Source organism: Podarcis pityusensis (assembly GCF_964106645.2).
Source record: "Podarcis pityusensis genome assembly, chromosome: 3".
Classification (NCBI taxonomy): Eukaryota; Metazoa; Chordata; class Lepidosauria; order Squamata; family Lacertidae; genus Podarcis; species Podarcis pityusensis.
In genome coordinates, this window is record NC_138026.1 from 100,748,089 (window position 1) to 100,768,554 (window position 20,466).

At 42.7% G+C, this 20,466-nt stretch overlaps 3 protein-coding genes across 9 annotated transcripts in view; 2 read left to right on the plus strand and 1 right to left on the minus strand.

Annotated features, from left to right (window-relative positions):
* LOC308472913 (uncharacterized protein) overlaps positions 1-20,466 on the plus strand; it is a 445,281-nt gene that overhangs the window by 111,954 nt on the left and 312,861 nt on the right. The window lies entirely within an intron of this gene.
* The window catches only part of HAAO (3-hydroxyanthranilate 3,4-dioxygenase), a 44,772-nt gene that overhangs the window by 18,431 nt on the left and 5,875 nt on the right, over positions 1-20,466 (minus strand). For 3 of the 7 annotated variants that reach the window (XM_080998190.1, XM_080998184.1, XM_080998187.1), the window contains 3 exons: positions 13,803-13,948; positions 12,256-12,324; positions 8,290-8,372 (listed from right to left, as the gene is read on the minus strand). In XM_080998190.1, coding sequence (XP_080854316.1) covers positions 8,290-8,372; positions 12,256-12,324; positions 13,803-13,948 — 298 coding nt within the window. Of the gene's footprint in view, positions 1-4,803; positions 5,842-8,289; positions 8,373-12,255; positions 12,325-13,802; positions 13,949-20,466 lie in introns of those variants that run through there. The other 4 variants (XM_080998185.1, XM_080998188.1, XM_080998186.1 and 1 more) reach the window with 3 other exon arrangements.
* LOC308472940 (uncharacterized protein) lies at positions 1,290-3,785 on the plus strand. Its single transcript, XM_080998236.1, has 3 exons — positions 1,290-1,488; positions 2,486-2,596; positions 3,578-3,785. Exons 1-3 carry the CDS (start codon positions 1,428-1,430, stop codon positions 3,715-3,717), a joined length of 312 nt encoding a protein of 103 aa, XP_080854362.1. The 5' UTR covers positions 1,290-1,427; the 3' UTR covers positions 3,718-3,785.

The window sequence follows — 20,466 nt, forward strand, 5'->3', positions numbered from 1 at the left end:
CCACTTACCAAGGAGTAAGCGCCATTTAACTAAGTAGATTTCACTTCTGAGTAGACCCATACAGGATCACCTTTTTTCAGCTTTCATTCAATGAACATGAAATGTGACATGTAATGTTAATGGCAATGTCCAGATTATCTAGTAATACTTTATTTAGAATTTCAGAATTTGGTTTTGAGTGCAAAATTAAGAAGATGAGAAGAGCCTGCTGGATCAGGCCAATGACCAATTCACTCCAGCATTCTGTTCTCATAAGAGTCAGCCAGAGGCCTGTGGGAAACTGGCTTGAAGGACCCAAGCGCAAGGGTCTTCTCCCCTCTGGTTATTTTCAGCAACTGGTAATCGGAAGCAGCTCTCAAAGCGTGATTGCCAGAGAAAGTGTTCCTGACAAATTGGTACACAGAGCTCCTGCACATTAGAAATGCATTCAGGACACACAAGAAACCCATAAAGAGAGAATGCAATTGCACATTGTACTTAAGGTACACAGTATAGTTCCATCTGGCGGAACTCAGATAGCAATGTCCCAACTCCTGCCTGCCTTCCTATAATTTCAGTACACTGTGGGAAGTGTACCAGAGCAAATGCATCCGCTGGCCAAGAAAGCACATACATAACAGGCAAATGATGAAATGTAAAAATCACAAGGTCATAGGCTGATGACTGTTTCATTTCAGTTTCTGGCCAAAAAGAGAGCTTGCTGGGGAGACCACACATTACAAGGAACACAAAATAACTTTAGCTAGGCTTTAATAACAAAAACAAAAACTCCTTTCACACTTAATATATCAGTAAACATGACCCATCCACCAACCCAACCACCAGTGTACTGAGAGAGCTAGGTGCTGCTCTTTATATACTATACCCAATTGCTGACACAGCTTAATTAACACAACTTAGCAGCACCTGCTATACTGTTTCACGGCTGTAAAGCTAGGTCACGTTGTTTGCTCTGGCTCTTAAAGACATACACATCTTGTGGAACAATAATGAACCTTCAAATTTAAAGAGACCATTCAACACCTAAAAGTTGAATTAAACATTAAAACCATTGTCCATTTATTGTTGGGCAAGCATTGATGATATTTATGAATTTGCCATGCATTTATTTGGTCCTAAAAGTGGCAGGTGTGCCAGTGGAGACTTGCAGAGGCCATTGAAGCCCTGACATCAAAGAATCTGTTCCACCCACACTTCAAGTTCTCACTTAAATTGGGATTTTTGTTCTGTGATGAGTGGCCAGTTCATGATGTTATGGCCCACTCATTTATCTTTATACTTCCTTTCTGAGGACACCATGATCTCTAGGCTGTTGTTAAAAGGATCAAAGGAAGAAGCTTCTCCACCCTGGAGGAATCTAGTGAAGGTCCACATCTAGTCCTCTGTGATTTGGGGCTCTGCTGGAGAACACACCTTTTGATACCAAGATGTCCTTCCCAAGTCAAGTACTTCTTGCAATCTGTGTTTTCCTGTTCCTTACACCTGGAGGTATGTTCTTTTTGCAAAGAGCTGGGAAAAGCACTGTCAGCCAAGGGAGGCAGGTTAAGTGCAGGTTGGCAGGCAGAAGTATGAACCAAACCAAATTTATGCTCTGTCCATAGAATCTGAATTGAGGCAGTTAAATGGAAATTCTTCTGTTCTCTCCCTCTGTTGCACCTTAATGGAAAGACTGTTGCTAGGGGGCAATTGAGGGAGAGGGTGAGCCAAGGGCAGCTGTTGTTGCAGTGAAGCTGATCAGAGAGTCATAGAATCTTAGGGTTGGAAGGGACCCAAGAGTCATCTAGTCCAACTCCCTGCAATCAATGATGGAGTGGCCCTGCTTCACATCTCTTTCTTTACTGCAGCCTGTTAGAATGTGTTCAACATTTTATCTATTTAAGCAACTCTCCCTAATATTCAAGCAGGGAAACTGACTCCTTTACCGGGTAGAGATACTTTGCAAACAGAAAATAAAACTCAAGATGTGGGCAAGCCTTCTGTAGCACCAGAAATCTTTAATAAAAACTAATTTAAAAAAAAAAAAAGATGAGGGCAAACTATAGGTTCATCTCAGAGCTAAGGGTTGATGGCTCAATGTTTTCCCATCCTGTGCCAACTCCTTTTAATCACATTTGGGGTCAATTCTTTAAAGAACAAGCCATGAAAAATCCACCCAGCTTTACAAGCATGAAGTCCTTCAGAAGTGGTCTGGGGGCTGTCTCTTTCTCCATTTCTCCATTTAATATTTTACAGTGGCTTAGGGAAATTCCATCGCCATTTGGCTATTACTTTTTAAAAATCTTGTTCTTGTAAATTCTGTATGATTTCTGCTGTATTCTGTCTTATGATTTGTGATGTATTTCTGATGCTCTATTACCCTATTGTCTTTCATTGTTTCTAAGACACTTTGGGGTTCCTTTGAATGAAAAACAGCATAGAAATATAATCCATCAATCAAAGCAACCCTCCATTATTCACAACATTTTGGTTTTGTCTTTTGGAGCAGATGCTCGCCTCTGTGCAAAATGCCTAATTATGATACCAGGAGTACCATGCAACCACCAAACATGTGAAGTTGATGATGGAGGAACCTGTGTTGGCATCACCACCCTCGAAAGTAAGAAACAGCTGCAAAGGTTGTTCCTTGTTTGGGCTCCATGGTTCACATTCCCCTTCTGCTTATTTTCCATTTCTTTCAGCTTAGTGATACAGCAATGGGGAATAATTTATGGAAATGCCTTTGTCAGAAGCATAGCTTCAAGCATGCAGTCTGAGCTTGTATGCAACAAGCTCAGACATTTCTTTCCTGACTGTTGCATAGTTGAAGAGAGTGTTAGTGTAGAAAGGAAGAGAAGGTCTTATTTCCTCCATCACTCAGTGGCGTAGCAAGGTCAGGTGGTACCACGTGCAGAAAATTTCTTGTCACCCACCACCCAGCACATTGAAATAATTAAAAGAAGGACAAATAAGATACTTACATCACCAGAAAAGAGGGTGTATGACCCAATTCTATAAAACACAGGTCTCTGGTCTCAAACCCTCCATGCATACTTATGTTTCACTGCAATATCCCACAGTACGCATGTGGGTACCACACAATACTCCACTTCACTCCTTCCCATATGCCTCCTAAACTTGTTTGTGGGTTTCTCTCTACATTCTAGTGCAGATTTAGGGGCTGTAGAAGAAGGTGAAGAGAGACATGTGTACCTGTATTCAGAATAGCTTTGTTTCCCCAGAGTAATAAACGTTGGACTCAGCTGCATTAGTAAAGAAAAAGCATTTTATATGCATTATAACACTGTGACACTGGATGGCACTGTGGAGTCCCATCTTTCTCCAACGTGATTTCCCATTATAAAGTTTACAACACGTTTTCCTAAAATGTTTTTATGTGTGTGTGTGTGTGTGTGTCTAGATTCAGCCCTTGTGTTTCTTTATTCTTTCAGCCATCAGTATTACCAGGTTTTGTAATGGAGAGCACCTTCGATATTTTATGTGAATTCCAGTTAATCATTGTGGTAACTGAGGGTTAGAATGATACATATCTTCACTCTTTTCTCTTTTCCTCTTTCTTCCTCTTCACACATTGTCCTAGATGGGGTGTTTAGAGATAAAATACTCGACTGTGCATTGAAGAATATGGTGACGTGTGATGTGCCTTGTCCTAATCGAAATGGTATCCGTCGGGAAATCAAATGCTGCGATGATTCTGATTTCTGCAATGCAAACTTATAAAACAGGCTGAGAGTCACCTCAAGATTTTGCCTTCCTAAAATAATAAACATTTATTCTGTTCCCCCTCAGCTTGTCAACCCTTCTTGTGTTTTCCTTTCTTTCAAATATGCTATATGCTGTGGTGTAATGGTCCAAGACAGAGGGGGGGTTAAGTGGGTTCAAAATGGCCAGGACTATTTTGGCTGCAATATACGATAGCAGCCGAATCAGCATGAAAGGGGAGATTTTTGCTCACTGTATTCTGCAAAGTCAATCATTTAGGAACACTTGAAACATGAGGAGCTTGGGTTTCAAGAGAATGGTGAGCAAGTGTTGTTATGCACAATGTGTCGAGTTCTTGGTTAATCAAAAAGAATTCACTGACTCTATATATCACTTGCTCTCATTTCCTCTGCTTTCAAAACTTTCATCAACTCCCTGTTTTTTTTTTAATCAAAACTCATGTTTCAAGCCATCAAGTCAGCTTCCTATTACACAGCTCCTTTTGGCTTTTTCGAGTGGGATCTATGAACCACTGGCTCAGACTGTCCAGATCCTTCCCCTCACCCCACTCCATCCCTTTCAACACTAAGAATTCCAAAATTGAATTTTTCTACCTATATACTGAAGGGACGCAGGTGGCGCTGTGGGTAAAACCTCAGTGCCTAGGACTTGCCGATCGTATGGTTGGCGGTTCGAATCCCCGCAGCGGGGTGAGCTCCCGCCTTTCGGTCCCAGCTCCTGCCCACCTAGCAGTTCGAAAGCACCCCTAAGTGCAAGTAGATAAATAGGTACCGTTTTATAGCGGGAAGGTAAACGGCGTTTCAGTGTGCTGCGCTGGTGCCGGTTCGCCAGAGCAGCTTCGTCACGCTGGCCATGTGACCCGGAAGTGTCTGCGGACAGCGCTGGCTCCCGGCCTCTTAAGTGAGATGAGCGCACAACCCTAGAGTCGGACACGATTGGCCCATACAGGCAGGGGTACCTTTACCTTTACCTTTACCTATATACTGACGCCTGCCAACTTTAAAAATTAAATCTGGTGTTGTGGGTGATGCAAGTCTGTTCAAGAGTTCTGATACTGTGTTATATATAACAACTAGGCATTCGTTTTACAAGACGTCACTCCTAGTGGAGCACTGAAATATGTTTTTTCCCCCCTTAGGCCACATTCTCACCATGCATTTAAATTACTATGATACCACTTTAAGCAGCCATGGCTTCCCCGACCCCTAAAATCTTGGAGTTGTTGTTTATTTTTATTCCATTTTTTTAAAAAAAACACCATTGTTATCGCTTTCCAAAAATATAAACATTAACAGAACAATTGGTTTTCCCCATTCCCACCACCTCTCCCTGGAACAGAAGACTAATGAGTCAGATTTTCCCATAAGTCCATGTGAATATTTCATAAAGGGGTAACATATTTCAACAAAATTATCCAGATCAGATGCCTTGTTGAGACATGTACTCTCTTCGTTAGTTTCTCGGACAAAGCAATTGTCCATTCCCCCCCCCCCCCCATTGTCTGATGCGTAGGTGATCAATTACTTTGCTATGAGTAATTGTGCAGCGACCAAAAGAAAATCAATAAGTTCCTTGTATAACAAATTGAGTTGAATATCTGTTAATAAGCCTAGGCTTGGATTACATTATATGTCCTGATCCGTGATTTTGCTTATTTCTGTACATACACTTTCCCAGAATGGTTGTAGCAGCTCACATGTCCATCACATATGAAAAGTCATATCAGTTGCCCTGTAGTTTATTAAGGGTGCTAAGAGTTGCTTATAAACTCTCCTATTCCTTCCCAGAGCTACAGTTCCAGAGTTGTTTAACAATCAATCCTTCTTCTTAGGGAGCTGTGGCAACTTTAAAAAACTACCATTCCTAGGATTATTTGGGGAAATCTAAGACTGTTTAAAGTGGTGTCATATAGTTTTAGATGTGTGGATTCAAGATTAATGAATTTCTTCTTCTTCTTCTTCTTCTTCTTCTTCTTCTTCTTCGATTGCAGTGCTCACATAAAACATTTTATCAGTCTTTTATTAATCAGTCTTGCCAGCAACTCAGGTATAGGGTCTTTTCCGTGCAGGATCCTGAATAATGGAAAGAGCAATGGATCCTTCAGCTCTCTTCCACTGGAACCTTCAAAACAAAACAGAGAATGGGACTGAATGGCAGACATGCACCCCTCCACTGTTCCTGCTGTTTTTAAACCGTATCAGTTAATCTTTTCAGATTGACTCTAAGCATTCATTGCCCGATAACAATAAACTCTCCCTTTGTTATTCATTGCTTGTTGACAATGCTAGAAGAATTTCTGAGGATGCGGAACACTTTTTACCAAATACCAAATCCTTTCTGCCTCTCACTTCACCTCCTGCTCCTGAATTTAATTACTGGTCACTAGCAGAATGGAAAGAAGTAAAATGGTAGTTTAGGGGAAATGTCATTGCTTAATTGAGCAGTCAGCTATACAGAGTGTTGCCAAAATAAGTGGAAGCATTAGATTGTTATAATGAGACTGGACTGCCATGACTGAGAATGAACATCTCACCAGGGATTTGAGTAGATTAAACATATGGGGGGGATTCAATGCAGTTCATAGCAATGAGACCCTAGGTGTCAATTCCCCATCATACAGCCGGGCTCTACCAACTGTAAAACATACGGAGCACATTAATTCTAAATAGGAAAGCAATCTATGGTGTGTGGGTCACAAATTATTAGGGCATGGGCAGGAACCTGAAAGCTGGTGGTCCTCCTGAATATGGGACAGAGTTAAGCCTCCTTGCCTTTCCGGTGCTATATCACTGCCACTGAAATATACTCGGAGTTGAGAGTGGATTTCATGCTCTTTATTCAGCTCATAGTGGTGAGGAGGAATGGAAGTTCCGCCAGAATGTCTGCTTTATATACATTATTTACACAATGGGCCCTACATGATTGGCTAATTCTGGGATTCACCTGTAGGCCAATCAGGTTGCGGATTCACTTCCACCTAGAGCTGGATTGGGTGGCTCCTGTGGTCCAATCAGACTGCTGCATTCTGGACCCTATTGTTCTAGGACCAATCAGACTGCTGCCTTTTGGAGCCTGTTCAACTCAGTACATGACAGCCACCTTTCTAGTTCAGTAGATTAAAGGTAAAAAGCATTCCAAGAAAACAGGAGCGGAATGGCAGCGCAGTAATGCTTAGTTTGAGACAGACAACACAAACCTATATCACTCAGAAGAAATCCCCACTGATATCAGTAAGGTTTACTCTGATGTAAATGTGTATTGCAGCCAAAATCTCATGCTTTGTATTTGACTTGTGGAACAAAGTTGGAAAAAGCAAAACAAAGGCCCCCACAAAACATTTGGCTATCATAACTCCACTGGGGCAGGCAAGGCAGCCAATCTGACGCTCCAACAACGAACTCGATGAGAGGAACCCGGCGTAGAAAAGCAAGGTAGGGCTCCAAGTGGAGGCTGTTTAAATGGCCTGGGCACAGACCTGAGGGAAGCTTTCTTGCTCTGTCAGCTCCACAAACACCCCAGCCCAGCCCATTGTCCAAGCCTGCACCCCCATTCACCAATTCCTGGTGCAGGCTAGGATCTGGCTCCTGATAGGTGGTCCGGTCTTATGCCCAGGCCACCTATCAGGACAGGACACCATCCTCAAATCCCTCATCGAGGTCTTAGAAGAGCCTTTGCCATCCCGCAACGCTGCCGCATCGAGAGGGTGAGCGGACTTGGCTATCGTCACTCTGAAGAATGTCCCATTAAGCAATCATTTTAATAAATAAATAAATAAATTGCAAATATTTTTATTTTATTTTATTTATTTATTAAATTTGCATACCACCCTATACCCATAGATCTTAGGACCACCAATTCAATAATAATAATAATAATAATAATAATAATACCATGATGTATAATTAAATCTTTAAAATACAGTCGTACCTCAGAAGTTGAATGCCTTGCAACTCGAACGTTTTGGCTCCCAAACTCCGCAAACCCGGAAGTGAGTGTTCCAGTTTAGAAATGTTCTTTGGAACCCAAACATCCAGCATGGGTTCTGCGGCTTCTGATTGACTGCAGGAGCTTCCTGAAGTCAATTGGAAGCAGCGCCTTGGTTTCCAAACGTTTTGGAAGTCAAATGGACTTTCGGAACAGATTCAGTTCGACTTCCAAGGTACGACTGTATAGGGGAAATAGCCAACAGTGAAACAAATAAATTCTCTGGGAAGGCCTGGTGAAACAAAATATCTTTTGGTATCAAAAATATCAAAATGGCAGCACCTGTCTGATTTCAGTAGGAACAGTGTTACCGAATACTGGTGCCACTACACACAAACAGGGGTAGCCAATATGGTGACCTTCAGATGGTGTTGAACATTGCCCACCAGCCTCAGTCATCATGGTTAAGAATGATGGGAGCTGTAGTTCAGCAAATAAAGATAAATTATGGCTACCCCTGGTGTAGAAACTAAATGAATTTTCCATGAATAGAAAGCAGAAGGAGCAGTGATGCACCAATACCTGAGTGAGAGGAGGTGGCCATTTGCAAAAGGTGGCCAACCTCACATACTGTTGTATACTTACGCAATCTGTTCTGGGATGAGAAGGCTGTCTCCATTTGCTAGAAACAGGGTATTACTGTCAGCAGTAACAACAGATGTTCCTTCCTGAAAAGGCAGGAACAAAAGACAGGCTTTTAATTCTTCCTGGACTGTCATTAGCAGCCACAAACTAGGAAGTATATCTCAATGAACTAATCAGTCAGTCTAACCAAATCATCAGTAATCTAGTGAGCTGGGAAATAAACAAATCAATTAATTCTGTAATGGCAGGGCTTGTGACCCAAACCAGTCACTAACAACTATATGCCACAGGCTTGATAGACATTCTTGGTTTTCCTCTTACTGGCACCTGAACCTAGATTTGGCTGCTGGTGGGAGATGTTTCATTTATTACACTGTTTCTCAACTTTTTTTTCAATCCATGTCACCTTTTAGCTGACATAAAAAAGATGCCACACCCCCTTCAATTCCAGTTCACGTAATTATTTAATTTGAATTTTTCACATGGATTGAAATTTCATAGCTTTAAATTTGTTTACTTATATTGTACATTACCAAAACAAAAAACAAAACAACCCCCCCCCCCACTCTCACACACACTCCACACCAAGTTCTTCGTATGTCCCCGTTGGTTGAGAAAAACTGATTTAGTGCATCACAAGTTGTGCAAACCTAGTATGCAGTGAAAAGGTTCTCCTTTGTTTTGATCAGTTTAGGGCTCATTACTTGCAGGGGGTGGGGGAATTGAGACTAATCACTGGGCAACAATTTTTTACTTTTTGAATGTTGTCTAGATTTCTACAACTGATTTAGGGTATTTTTGTACTGCTGAATCAGGAAATGGCATCCGTTTCTCTCCATCAGGTCAGGTTTACTGTAAACTGAATGGTGGGCATTGATAAAGGTAAGTACACGTAAATTGCATGTTGCTTCACCATTTTTCAAACTTCAGGGCTTGAACTTCCGTTTCTTGGAACTCCTGGAATGCTCAGCGGAAGGGAGGTCTCTCTTCAGAGTCCGACAGTAGTCAGCCATCATGACTGCGTCCCAGCAACCCTGATACCTGGTCTCCATATCTTTCATGTCCTGATGGAATCTCTCCCTCAGCTCGTCACTCATTGAACTCAGGTTCTCAGGAAACCGGTCCATATGTGAAAATAGGTAGTGCATCTTGACGCTCATGTTGCAGCCCAGTTTTCTGAAAGCAGTCAGCATGTTGTTGACAAGTTCTGTGTAGTTTCTGGCCTTATTGTTGCCAAGAAAGTTCTTCACTACCAGAACAAATGCCTTCCATGCTTCCAGTTCCACTTCGTTCATTGAGTTTCTGAACTCTGGATCTCTGATGAGCTGACAGATCTGAGGACCGTCAAAGATGCCAGCTTTCAACTTCTCCATGGTCAATCCTGGAAAAGCCTGGCACAAGTAAGTGAAACAGTCACCATCCTTGTCCAGAGCCTTGGTGAACTGCTTGATTAAGCCGAGCTTGATGTGCAGCGGTGGGAAGAGTATTCTGTCTCTGTCCACCAGAGGGTCGTTGATGACGTTCCTTTATTTGCAAGGCACCAATTCCTCCCGCACAGGCCAGTCCTTCTTTGTGTAATGCTGAGCACGGTCCCTACTATCCCACATGCACAGAAAACATGTGTACTTGGTGAAGCCAGACTGTTGTCCCAACAAAAAATTCACCATCTTCAGGTCAACACAAATAAACCACTTATGCTGATCATAACCAATTTTCTCCAGCACATACTTCACCGCTTCATAGTTCTCCTTCAGTGTACTCGAGTGAGCCAGGGGTATAGAGGCAAACTGGTTGCCGTTGTGTAGCAGAACACATTTCAGTGATCGCTTGCTGCTGTCAGTGAACAGTCTCCAATCTTTGGGTTCATACTGTGGCACTCCAAGCTTGAGCAGAAGCTGCGCAATATCTGCACAGTAAACCAAGTCCTTCTCTTCCAAAAAAAACAGAGGTTTTATGACTTCAAACTGATCCCTTTTCGACATAATCACCCAGAACTATCTGACCTGAATACTTCTTGTCATTAAAATAATCATTTCCAATCAAAACAATTATTCGACATGGCATTTTACCCCCACTGACTTCTAAAATGTTCCACACAAGCGTACATGTGAACAAAAATGTAAAAAAAGACATGTGGCCATAGCTCAAAAACTTGACCTGATTGAGCAAAACCAATGTGATTTTTGGATTCAGCGCATCAGATTCATCCTAAATCAACTGAAAAAATGCAGACAACAAATTTGTTGTTGACCAGTGTAATGTGAGTCGATATAGAACTTTGGGGGAAAGTATTCACCTCTCCCTGGAATTCTGTAGTGATAGCTGACCTTTTCATTTGTGGAAGTATTTGATTTGAAACAAACAAACAAACAAACAAACAAACTGAGTGAGGCTTAACCTCCATAGTAAAGCCAACAGAAAAACTCCCCTGCTACCCAGTACAGATGCACTGTGAGGAGCAGCAATCAGACTGAGTTTGCAGCCCACAGCTCCACATAATGAAGCTGTCTTGAGGAGACCCACTTCTGTGGCATTGTTAATCAACTAAGCTAGCAGTGTGCTGATAGATATGTCAACCTGAAAATACGGCACTTGGTTGTTTGAAGTGTTTTTCAGTCTTCTCATCAGATCCTTGAAATACTTTCCAGGACCTGAAAAGTTGCTCACCAAGCCAACAGGGACTAGACTGACATTACTACAAGGAAAATCATGAATACACTACTAAAAAGGGTTCATATATGTCTTGTAAGAATGTTGCTCTGTGAGCCATTTCATTCCTGTGAGGACTAATGGAGGTCTTGCATGAACAGAACTATTTCTAATGGGCAAGTAGGGATAATGCTTTTACACTCAGGTTGTGCTTGTGGGCTGCCAATGGGACATCTGGTTGGCCTCTGTGAGAACAGAGTGCTGGGCTAAATGGACTTTTGACCGGATCCAGCAATAATCATCTTATATTCTTAAACTGAAGCATAGCCAGCATCAACAATAGACTGGGTTCAGAGACTGCTGAGGAACCCATGAGTGAACCCCACTGCCTCAGTCCAACTGCAGCAATGACAAGGGTGTCCCAGTGTCATCTGTAACCCCTGGAGTGAAATACTTTTCTCCGGAGCCAAACTCGAACTCTCAGCTGGATCCTCTGCCCATGGAGGCTTCACTAGCTTTCTGACAAGTGTGTTGTTATTGCTTGCTAGGAGGAAAAGGGACAAGGCTGTGGGGTAGGGGTGGGGGAGACATGGCCAAACACTGAATTGGCTTTGCCAGCCTCTATGTCACCTTACTGCTCTCCCTTCAGATAAGCAACTGGCTACCCCAGAAGCTGCCATAGCAGTTCTATCATACCTGTTGAGCCACTTATGATCAATGCACACACCTCATTTATTTCCATTGCTTGTTCGACGGAAGAATTACCGTATTTTTCACTCTATAGGACGCACCCGACCATAAGATGCACCTAGTTTTAGAGGGGGAGAACAAGAAAAACAATTCTCTCCCTCTCTGCGCAGCGCCCTTCAGCAAAGTGGCAAGAGAAGCGGGGCCCCTTCCATTTCTCCTCCCGCTGCGGCTATCCCTGAAGCCAGGATACGTGAAGCCTCTGGAGCACAGTGGGAGCTCCTGCTGCACTCCGGAGGCTTTGGGCAGCTATCCCTGAAGCCTGGAGAGTGAGAGGGGTCAGTGCGCTCTTGCTCTCCAGGCTTCAGCAAAATCAACGCAAAGCCATGGAGCCTGCATTCGCTCCATAAGATGCACACACATTTCCCCTTAATTTTTGGAGGGGAAAAAGTGTGTCTTATAGAGTGAAAAATACGGTATTGCCAGTGTGGAAACACCGGCTCCCTCTGCCTGAAGTGAGATCAGCACTGCACCCCATAGTCGCCTTTGACTGAACTTAACCTTCCAGAGGTCATTTACCTTTTTACCCTACCTATATAGTTAGTGCGAAATTGAACTAGCATCACATACCAGCTGCCATAGCCATATATCTGCATTCTTTCCTCCCTCTTTGGTTGTTCCTGGTCCAAAAATTATAACCTGGGCAACAAACCAAGAAAATGCAATGTGTTACTATGAGAAAAATTTGTGTCAATGTAAAATTATTTAACAGAAATTGTGAGAAGATGCATTAACCTTGCCAAAGGCTTTGTATACCAGAATGTAAAAACAAAATGTAACACATCACAACTACACATTTCTCTCTCTTCACCTCAATGGTCTTTGCTCCTGTACTCTTCTGATCCTCCCACTAATAGTTTTGTGCTTTTATCCATAGCATACACCACTCTTGGGACAGACAGTGCATTTTCCTTTTGCCAGAGGCTTGCACTCGAACTTAATGGGAATCTTTTTCCGGACTTCAGACAGCTGTGATTCCTCATTTATTTTTCTCTTCTCATTCCTCCTAATCCCTGTTTAGAAGTTAGGGGCAGATGCCATTGGTTAAACTTGCTGGCATTGGTCTTTGCAGCAATGCTCTGCACATCTTGTCCCAGCTCCTGGAGACTATGGGCACTTGGTTTTAATGATTTATTGTTTTTGTAAGTTGATTTTGGTCACTTTTGTGAGGAAAGCAATATCATCAATAGACGATGCAACCAGGTGGGGGATTTTTCTGACATTGTAAACCACCTCAAATCAGACTTGATTAATAGAGGTATATAGTAATAATAATAATAATTTTATTATTTGTATCCCATCCATATGGCTGGGGTTCCCCAACCACTCTGGGTGGCTTCCAACAAATATAAAATCATAATAAAACATCAAACATTAAAAACTTCCCTAAACAGGGCTGCCTTCAGATGTCTTCTAAAAGTTGTATAGTTATTTATCTTCTTGACATCTGATTGGAGGACGTTCCACATGGAGAGACTCACCACTGAGAAGGCCCTCTGCCTGGTTCCCTGTAACCTCATTTCTTGCAGTGAGGGAACCACCAGAAGGCCCTCAGAGCTGAACCTCAATGTCTGGACAGAACGATGGGGTTGAGAGGCTGTTTAGGGCTGTCAGCACCAACACTTTGAATAAGTTATATAGATATCTATTTTTATTTATGTTTAATGTTAACTGAAAAGGCACATTTAACGTCACTTGTTTGGTCTCTTGATGACTAAATCAGTGTTCCTCGGAAGTACTGGTGTAAATCAGTTTGTGTATTAGCAGGAATCTGTATAGCTCCCTAGAATGGCTGTTGGGCATACAACTGCTATAGAGTTTCTCCTAGTTCAGGGTTTGGGAGCCTGCAGTCTTCCAGACATGGCTTGACTACAGCTGCCTTCATCTACTGGAAGTCCAATAGAGATTGGGCAGAGATTCCTCATCCTTGTCCAAGGCCAATAGAAGAGAGAGAATGGACATCTTCAGGCTAGATTATCCTTGAGGAACATTGCATATCATTTATTCCCTGCCCCTGAATAAGATATAAAAAACACTTCTCCACAGGAGACTGCCTGTTCACTTGAAAAAATAATTCACCCAACTCCTCCTTTTGAAAGTACTCAAGTTTTTTCTACCTCAGTTTCAGAGTTGTCTCCAAAAAGTCTGAAGGATTTCTTCTGATCTATCTCTTCACGATGATTGTTCAGCCAGCCTTGAAAGGAAAAAGGATCCATGACCTTGGCTTCGTTTAACGGGAAAGGCATTTCTTTCAGAAGTTCATCTAAAAACAAAGAAAATCTAGAGGTACGAAAGATAGATATATATATTTCTGATTGCTTTAGAAGTGGCGACAGGTGTTTGCCCATCAGAAAGCTTATTGCAAGAACATGTGATATTGTCATATTAATACTTGGTGTTTCAGAAGATTCAAACATATGGGTAGAAAAGGACAAGGGCCAAATTTCAAATTATCTAACAGTCCACGACTGCTTCTCCTGCCCTTCACCAGCTTCTTTAAACCTGCCACCCATTAGGTCTTTCAACTCCTGCTTTGTCATAAATACAGACAACATTAAGCAGACACATTTACTGCCACTACTCATTACCTCCCTACTGTGAGTTCAAATGCCTTCTAGGGATTCTCTTGGCCAATACGGAGCAAAACTGATTACGCAGCACTTCAAAATTTAATACCCTGCATTTCCTGATTGTTTTGAAACAGTCTGAAACACTCTCTGCCCTTTCAAATCCTGTTCTGAGGTTCACAGTTCTGCACCCTGTGAAATTAACTTCAGTCTCTTAACTAAATGCAAAGGTGAAATCTTCTCCCACACTCCCGTTTTCTTCTCCGAAAGCCACGGGGTACTCTCAAAACATGTCTCTGGGGTGCTTTTTCGGTAATGGTCCAAATAAGATGCAGAAAAATGCAACGTCTCTCTGTGGTATCCCAAGTAGTTATGAAGCACATTAGGTAAGCATCAGTAGTATAGTCAGCCAGGGGTCCTGGGATGGCGTTCATTTGGCCTACTTAGAAACCTTCCTGTATCCTGTATAATTGTTTTTGCAGATCAGGTTTAGATGTGAAAAAAAATGTACTGCGCTGTGAATAACAAAGACATGGCACCAAAATTTATAGTTAAAAAAACCCAACCCAAACAGATAAGAAACTTGTTAAAACTCTGCAGATCTCTGGCAAGAAAATGCTATTCCTGGTAACTGGCCTCTAAGGTCTTTTAATTTTAAAAACCCTCAGGCCAACACTTCATGCATGGTGGAGCAGCACAAGCTGGGCAGCTTCTTCCCAACACCTGCCTTCCCAACCCCAAGAGTCACTGTTAGTTCTGAGGAAGGAAGAAGCTTAGCAGAGGTAGTCCAGTGCTCCTGCCACCATGTTTGCACCTCACTGGGAGCCAGTGTGGCGTAGTGGTTAAGAGCAGTAGACTCGTAATCTGGTGAACCGGGTTCGCGTCTCCACTCCTCCACATGCAGCTGCTGGGTGACCTTGGGCTAGTCACACTTCTCTGAAGTCTCTCAGCCCCACTCACCTCACAGAGTGTTTCTTGTGGGGGAGGAAAGCAAAGGAGAATGTTAGCCGCTTTGAGACTCCTTAGGGTAGTGATAAAGCGGGATATCAAATCCAAACTACTACTCTTCTTCTTCTTCTTCTTCTTCTTCTTCTTCTTCTTCTTCTTCTTCTTCTTCCTCTTCACTGAACTCCCTACCCTGTGTCTCACCCTTCCTCCTCTCAGGAATGCTCAGTGTTGGGAATGCAGGTGAGCAACGTTGCCTTGCCTTACCCACCCCCCTCTGATGGCTGCTGCATCTAGTGGTGTCTTATAGGTAGAGATGGAGAAGAAATTCAGTTTAGTGAGGACTTGCAATGCGAACCTACCTAATTGGAAGTTCCTGAAACAACATGCAAATCTTCAAGATTCACACTTCTCTACATTTTACGATGCAGTTCCCCAACCAAATGATGTGTACAAAAATGTGTATATTAAAGTGTGCATCAAAAGGCATATGTTCCCGAAAACAACATATAAAATGCAAAATTGCTTTGCAAAAAAAAAAAGGGGGGGTATGCCTGGCAAAATTGCAGATAAAAGGAGGAAATTTCACTAAAATGCTGATGAATTTTCATGGGGATATTTTTATTTAAAAAATCACATACTGATACAGACATGTGAAATGACTTAAAAAATGAGAAACTGAAACCAAAATGGGCAGATTCACCCACCCTTATTCCAGGAACTTGTCATGTACATTAACATCCTTGAACAGCAAGGATGACTGCACTTAGCTAAATGAACAACTGATGCATAAAACAGGTCACAAAGATGATGGTTTTCTTCTTGCAACAACCATCTATTTTTATTGCATTTCCCTCCTACCTTTCATTCAAGGCTGCCCAGAGCAGCTTAAACCTTTCTCTTTCTCCTCCTCTCCTCCATCATTTTAACTCCATAGCAACCCTGCTTGGGTTGAGAGACAGTGAACTCACATGATCACATCCCAGGATATAATATGAATGGATGGCATGCATGACACGAGGTAACTTCTACTAGATCTTTAAAGAAGGTGAAGGAATCTGTGTGTCACTCCCATTTTGGTGGCAGCCAAATGATTAGCACTAGTTCTAGTGTCCCCTTCATGGATCACTACCTTGCCATGGTGAATGGGCTTGAATAACTCAGAGAAGCTATGAACTATGCCGAGCAGGGCACCCAAGATGAACAGGTCATAGTGGAGATTTTTGACCAAACGTGATCCACCTGGAGGAGGAACCGGCAAGCCACTCCAGTATCCCTGCCAAGAAAACTCCATGGACAAAGACAACAGGCATATAAAAGTTATGACGCTGGAATATGAGCCCCTCAGGTTGGAAGGCGTCCAACATGCTACTGGGGAAGAGTGGAGGACAAGTACAAGTAGATCCAGAGCTGATGAAGCGGCTGGGCCGAAGCTGAAAGGACGCTCAGTTGCGGATATGCATGAAAGGGAAAGGAAAGTCCAATGCTGTAAAGAAAAATATTGCATAGGAACCTGGAATGTAAGAACCATGAACCTGGGTAAGTTGGATGTGGTCAAAAATGAGATGGCAAGAATAAATATTGACATCCTGGGCATCAGTGAACTAAAATGGATGGGAATGGGCGAATTCAGTTCGGATGACTATCATATCTACTACTGTGGGCAAGAAACCCGTAAAAGAAATAGAGTGGCCCTCATAGTCAACAAAAGAGTGGCGAAAGCTGTACTGGGATACAATCTCAAAAATGATAGAATGATCTCAATACGAATCAAAGGCAGACCTTTTAACATCACAGTAATCCAAGTTTATGCACCAACTACTGGTGCTGAAGAAATTGAAATCGACCAATTCTATGAAGACTTACAAGACCTTATAGAAGTGACACCAAAGAAGGATGTTCTTCTCATTATAGGGGATTGGAATGCTAAAGCAGGGAATCAAGAGATAAAAGGAACAACTGGCAAGTTTGGCCTTGGAGATCAAAACGAAGCAGGGCAAAGGCTAATAGAGTTCTGTCAAGAGAACAAGCTGGTCATCACAAACACGCTTTTCCAACAACACAAGAGACGCCTCTACACATGGACATCACCAGATGGGCAACATCGAAATCAGATTGATTATATTCTCTGCAGCCAAAGATGGAGAAGCTCTATACAGTCAGCAAAAACAAGACCTGGAGCTGACTGTGGCTCAGATCATCTGAGGATTTAGATTTGCTGGACAGAGTGCCTGAAGAACTATGGGTGGAGGCTCACAACATTATACAGGAGGCAGCAATGAAAACCATCCCAATGAAAAAGAAATGCAAGAAAGCAAAGTGGCTGTCCAACGAGGCCTTACAAATAGCGGGGGAGAGAAGGCAAGCAAAATGCGAGGGAGATAGTGAAAGATACAGGAAATTGAATGCAGATTTCCAAAAAATAGCAAGGAGAGACAAGAAGGCTTTCTTAAACGAGCAATGCAAAGAAATAGAGGAAAACAACAGAATGGGAAGAACCAGAGATCTGTTCAAGAAAATTGGAGATATGAAAGGAACATTTTGTACAAAGATTACCATAATAAAGGACAAAAGTGGTAAGGACCTAACAGAAGCAGAAGACATCAAGAAGAGGTGGCAAGAATACACAGAGGAATTATACCAGAAAGATATGGATGTCTCGTACACCCCAGGTAGTGTGGTTGCTGACCTTGAGCCAGACATCCTGGAGAGTGAAGTCAAATGGGCCTTAGAAAGCACTGCAAATAACAAGGCCAGTGGAAGCGATGGTATTCCAGCTGAACTATTTAAAATTATAAAAGATGATGCTGTTAAGGTGCTACACTCAATATGCCAGCAAGTTTGGAAAACTCAGCAGTGGCCAGAGGATTGGAGAAGATCAGTCTACATTCCAATCCCAAAGAAGGGCAGTGCCAAAGAATGCTCCAACTACCGCACAATTGCACTAATTTCATACGCTAGCAAGGTTATGCTTAAAATTCTGCAAGGAAGGCTCAAGCAGTATTTGGACCGAGAACTCCCAGAAGTACAAGCTGGATTTAGAAGAGGCAGAGGAACCAGAGACCAAATTGCAAACATGCGCTGGATTATGGAGAAAGCTAGAGAGTTCCAGAAAGACATCTACTTCTGCTTCACTGACTATGCAAAAGCCTTTGACTGTGTCGACCACAGCAAACTATGGCAAGTTCTTAAAGAAATGGGAGTGCCTGATCACCTCATCTGTCTCCTGAGAAATCTCTGTGTGGGACAAGAAGCTACAGTTAGAACTGGATATGGAACAACTGATTGGTTCAAAATTGGGAAAGGAGTACGACAAGGCTGTATATTGTCTCCCTGCTTATTTAACTTATATGCAGAATTCATCATGCGAAAGGCTGGGCTGGATGAATCCAAAGCTGGAATTAAGATTGCCGGAAGAAATATCAACAACCTCAGATATGCAGATGACACAACCTTGATGGCAGAAAGTGAGGAGGAATTAAAGAACCTTTTATTGAGGGTGAAAGAGGAGAGCGCAAAATATGGTCTGAAGCTCAACATCAAAAAAATGAAGATCATGGCCACTGGTCCCATCACCTCCTGGCAAATAGAAGGGGAAGAAATGGAGGCAGTAAGAGATTTTACTTTCTTGGGCTCCATGATCACTGCAGATGGTGACAGCAGTCACGAAATTAAAAGACGCCTGCTTCTTGGGAGAAAAGCAATGACAAACCTAGACAGCATCTTAAAAAGTAGAGACATCACCTTGCCAACAAAGGTCCGTATAGTAAAAGCTATGGTTTTCCCAGTAGTGATGTATGGAAGTGAGAGCTGGACCATAAAGAAGGCTGATTGCCGAAGAATTGGTGCTTTTGAATTATGGTGCTGGAGGAGACTCTTGAGAGTCCCATGGACTGCAAGAAGATCAAACCTATCCATTCTTAAGGAAATCAGCCCTGAGTGCTCACTGGAAGGACAGATCCTGAAGCTGAGGCTCCAATACTTTGGCCACCTCATGAGAAGAGAAGACTCCCTGGAAAAGACCCTGATGTTGGGAAAGATTGAGGGCACAAGGAGAAGGGGATGACAGAGGATGAAATGGTTGGATGGTGTTCTTGAAGCTACCAGTATGAGTTTGACCAAACTGCGGGAGGCAGTGGAGGACAGAAGTGCCTGGCGTGCTCTGGTCCATGGGGTCACGAAGAGTCGGACACGACTAAACGACTAAACAACAACAACAACAGTTCTAGTGTAGCACACAGTTAGGGGTGAACCAGGAAAGCCCATGGCTTTCCAGATGTTTTGCTGAACTACAGCTCACATCATCCCTGACCTTGCTGTTTGGGGGCTAATGGGAAGCGGAGGACAACAACATATGGGAGGCTCACAGCTTCTCCATCCCTGGGATAGTAAGGTAAAGGGACCCCTGACCATTAGGTCCAGTCATGACCAACTCTGGAGTTGCGGCGCTCATCTTGCTTTATTGGCTGAGGGAGCCGGCGTACAGCTTCTGGGTCATGTGGCCAGCATGACTAAGTTGCTTCTGGTGAACCAGAGCAGCACACGGAAATGCCATTTACCTTCTCACTGGAGCGGTACCTATTTATCTACTTGCACTTTGACGTGCTTTCGAACTGCTAGGTTGGCAGGAGCAGGGACCGAGCAACGGAGCTCACCCCGTTGCAGGGATTCAAACCGCCAACCTTTTGATCAGCAAGTCCTAGGCTCTGTGGTTTAACCCACAGTGCCACCTGTGTCCCCCAAGGATAAACCACTGTAAAACCCAATGGCTGTTGCTAAAATGCAATTATAGCATTTGCCATTTTTTAATCTACTCTGTTGTGTTAAGTTTAAGAGACAAACTGGCTTCAAGTAGTCTAGCTTCTTTGTATCTAGAAATAAACACAAGTGGTTTTGTTATTGTTAATATAATAGAGGAGAGAGAAATACTCTCATAAGAGTTTTTAAGGGGGGTGGGAATAAACACCTTAGATAAAACACAATAGCTCCTCTTTTGCTTTGTAATACTCTTAACCATGGAAGCCGCTCCGTGGGGCCGTGTGCAAACAATCATCCCTAAGAGCTCTCCTAATATTTCACCATGGGAATTGAACTGAACCACCATGAACCTTTTGCACAAGTTTATTGAAGCTGTCAGAGAAAGCACAAACACTCCAGACCAAAGTATTCCTCTTTCTTATGAAAAGCTTTGTTAGAAAGCTATGTATTTTAATTTTTGAGATCCTGAAAAGCTCAGAGAAAGCTAGGCACTAAATCCATCTCCCTGTTG

What these genes read in the sequence shown, in the direction of transcription:
- LOC308472940 (XM_080998236.1), top strand. Translation starts at nt 1,428, where the DNA reads ATGTCCTTCCCAAGTCAAGTACTTCTTGCAATCTGTGTTTTCCTGTTC. An exon ending in CCTGTTCCTTACACCTGGAG is followed by an intron (nt 1,489 to 2,485) that starts GTATGTTCTTTT and finishes CTTTTGGAGCAG; the next exon opens with ATGCTCGCCTCTGTGCAAAA. An exon ending in TGGCATCACCACCCTCGAAA is followed by an intron (nt 2,597 to 3,577) that starts GTAAGAAACAGC and finishes ACATTGTCCTAG; the next exon opens with ATGGGGTGTTTAGAGATAAA.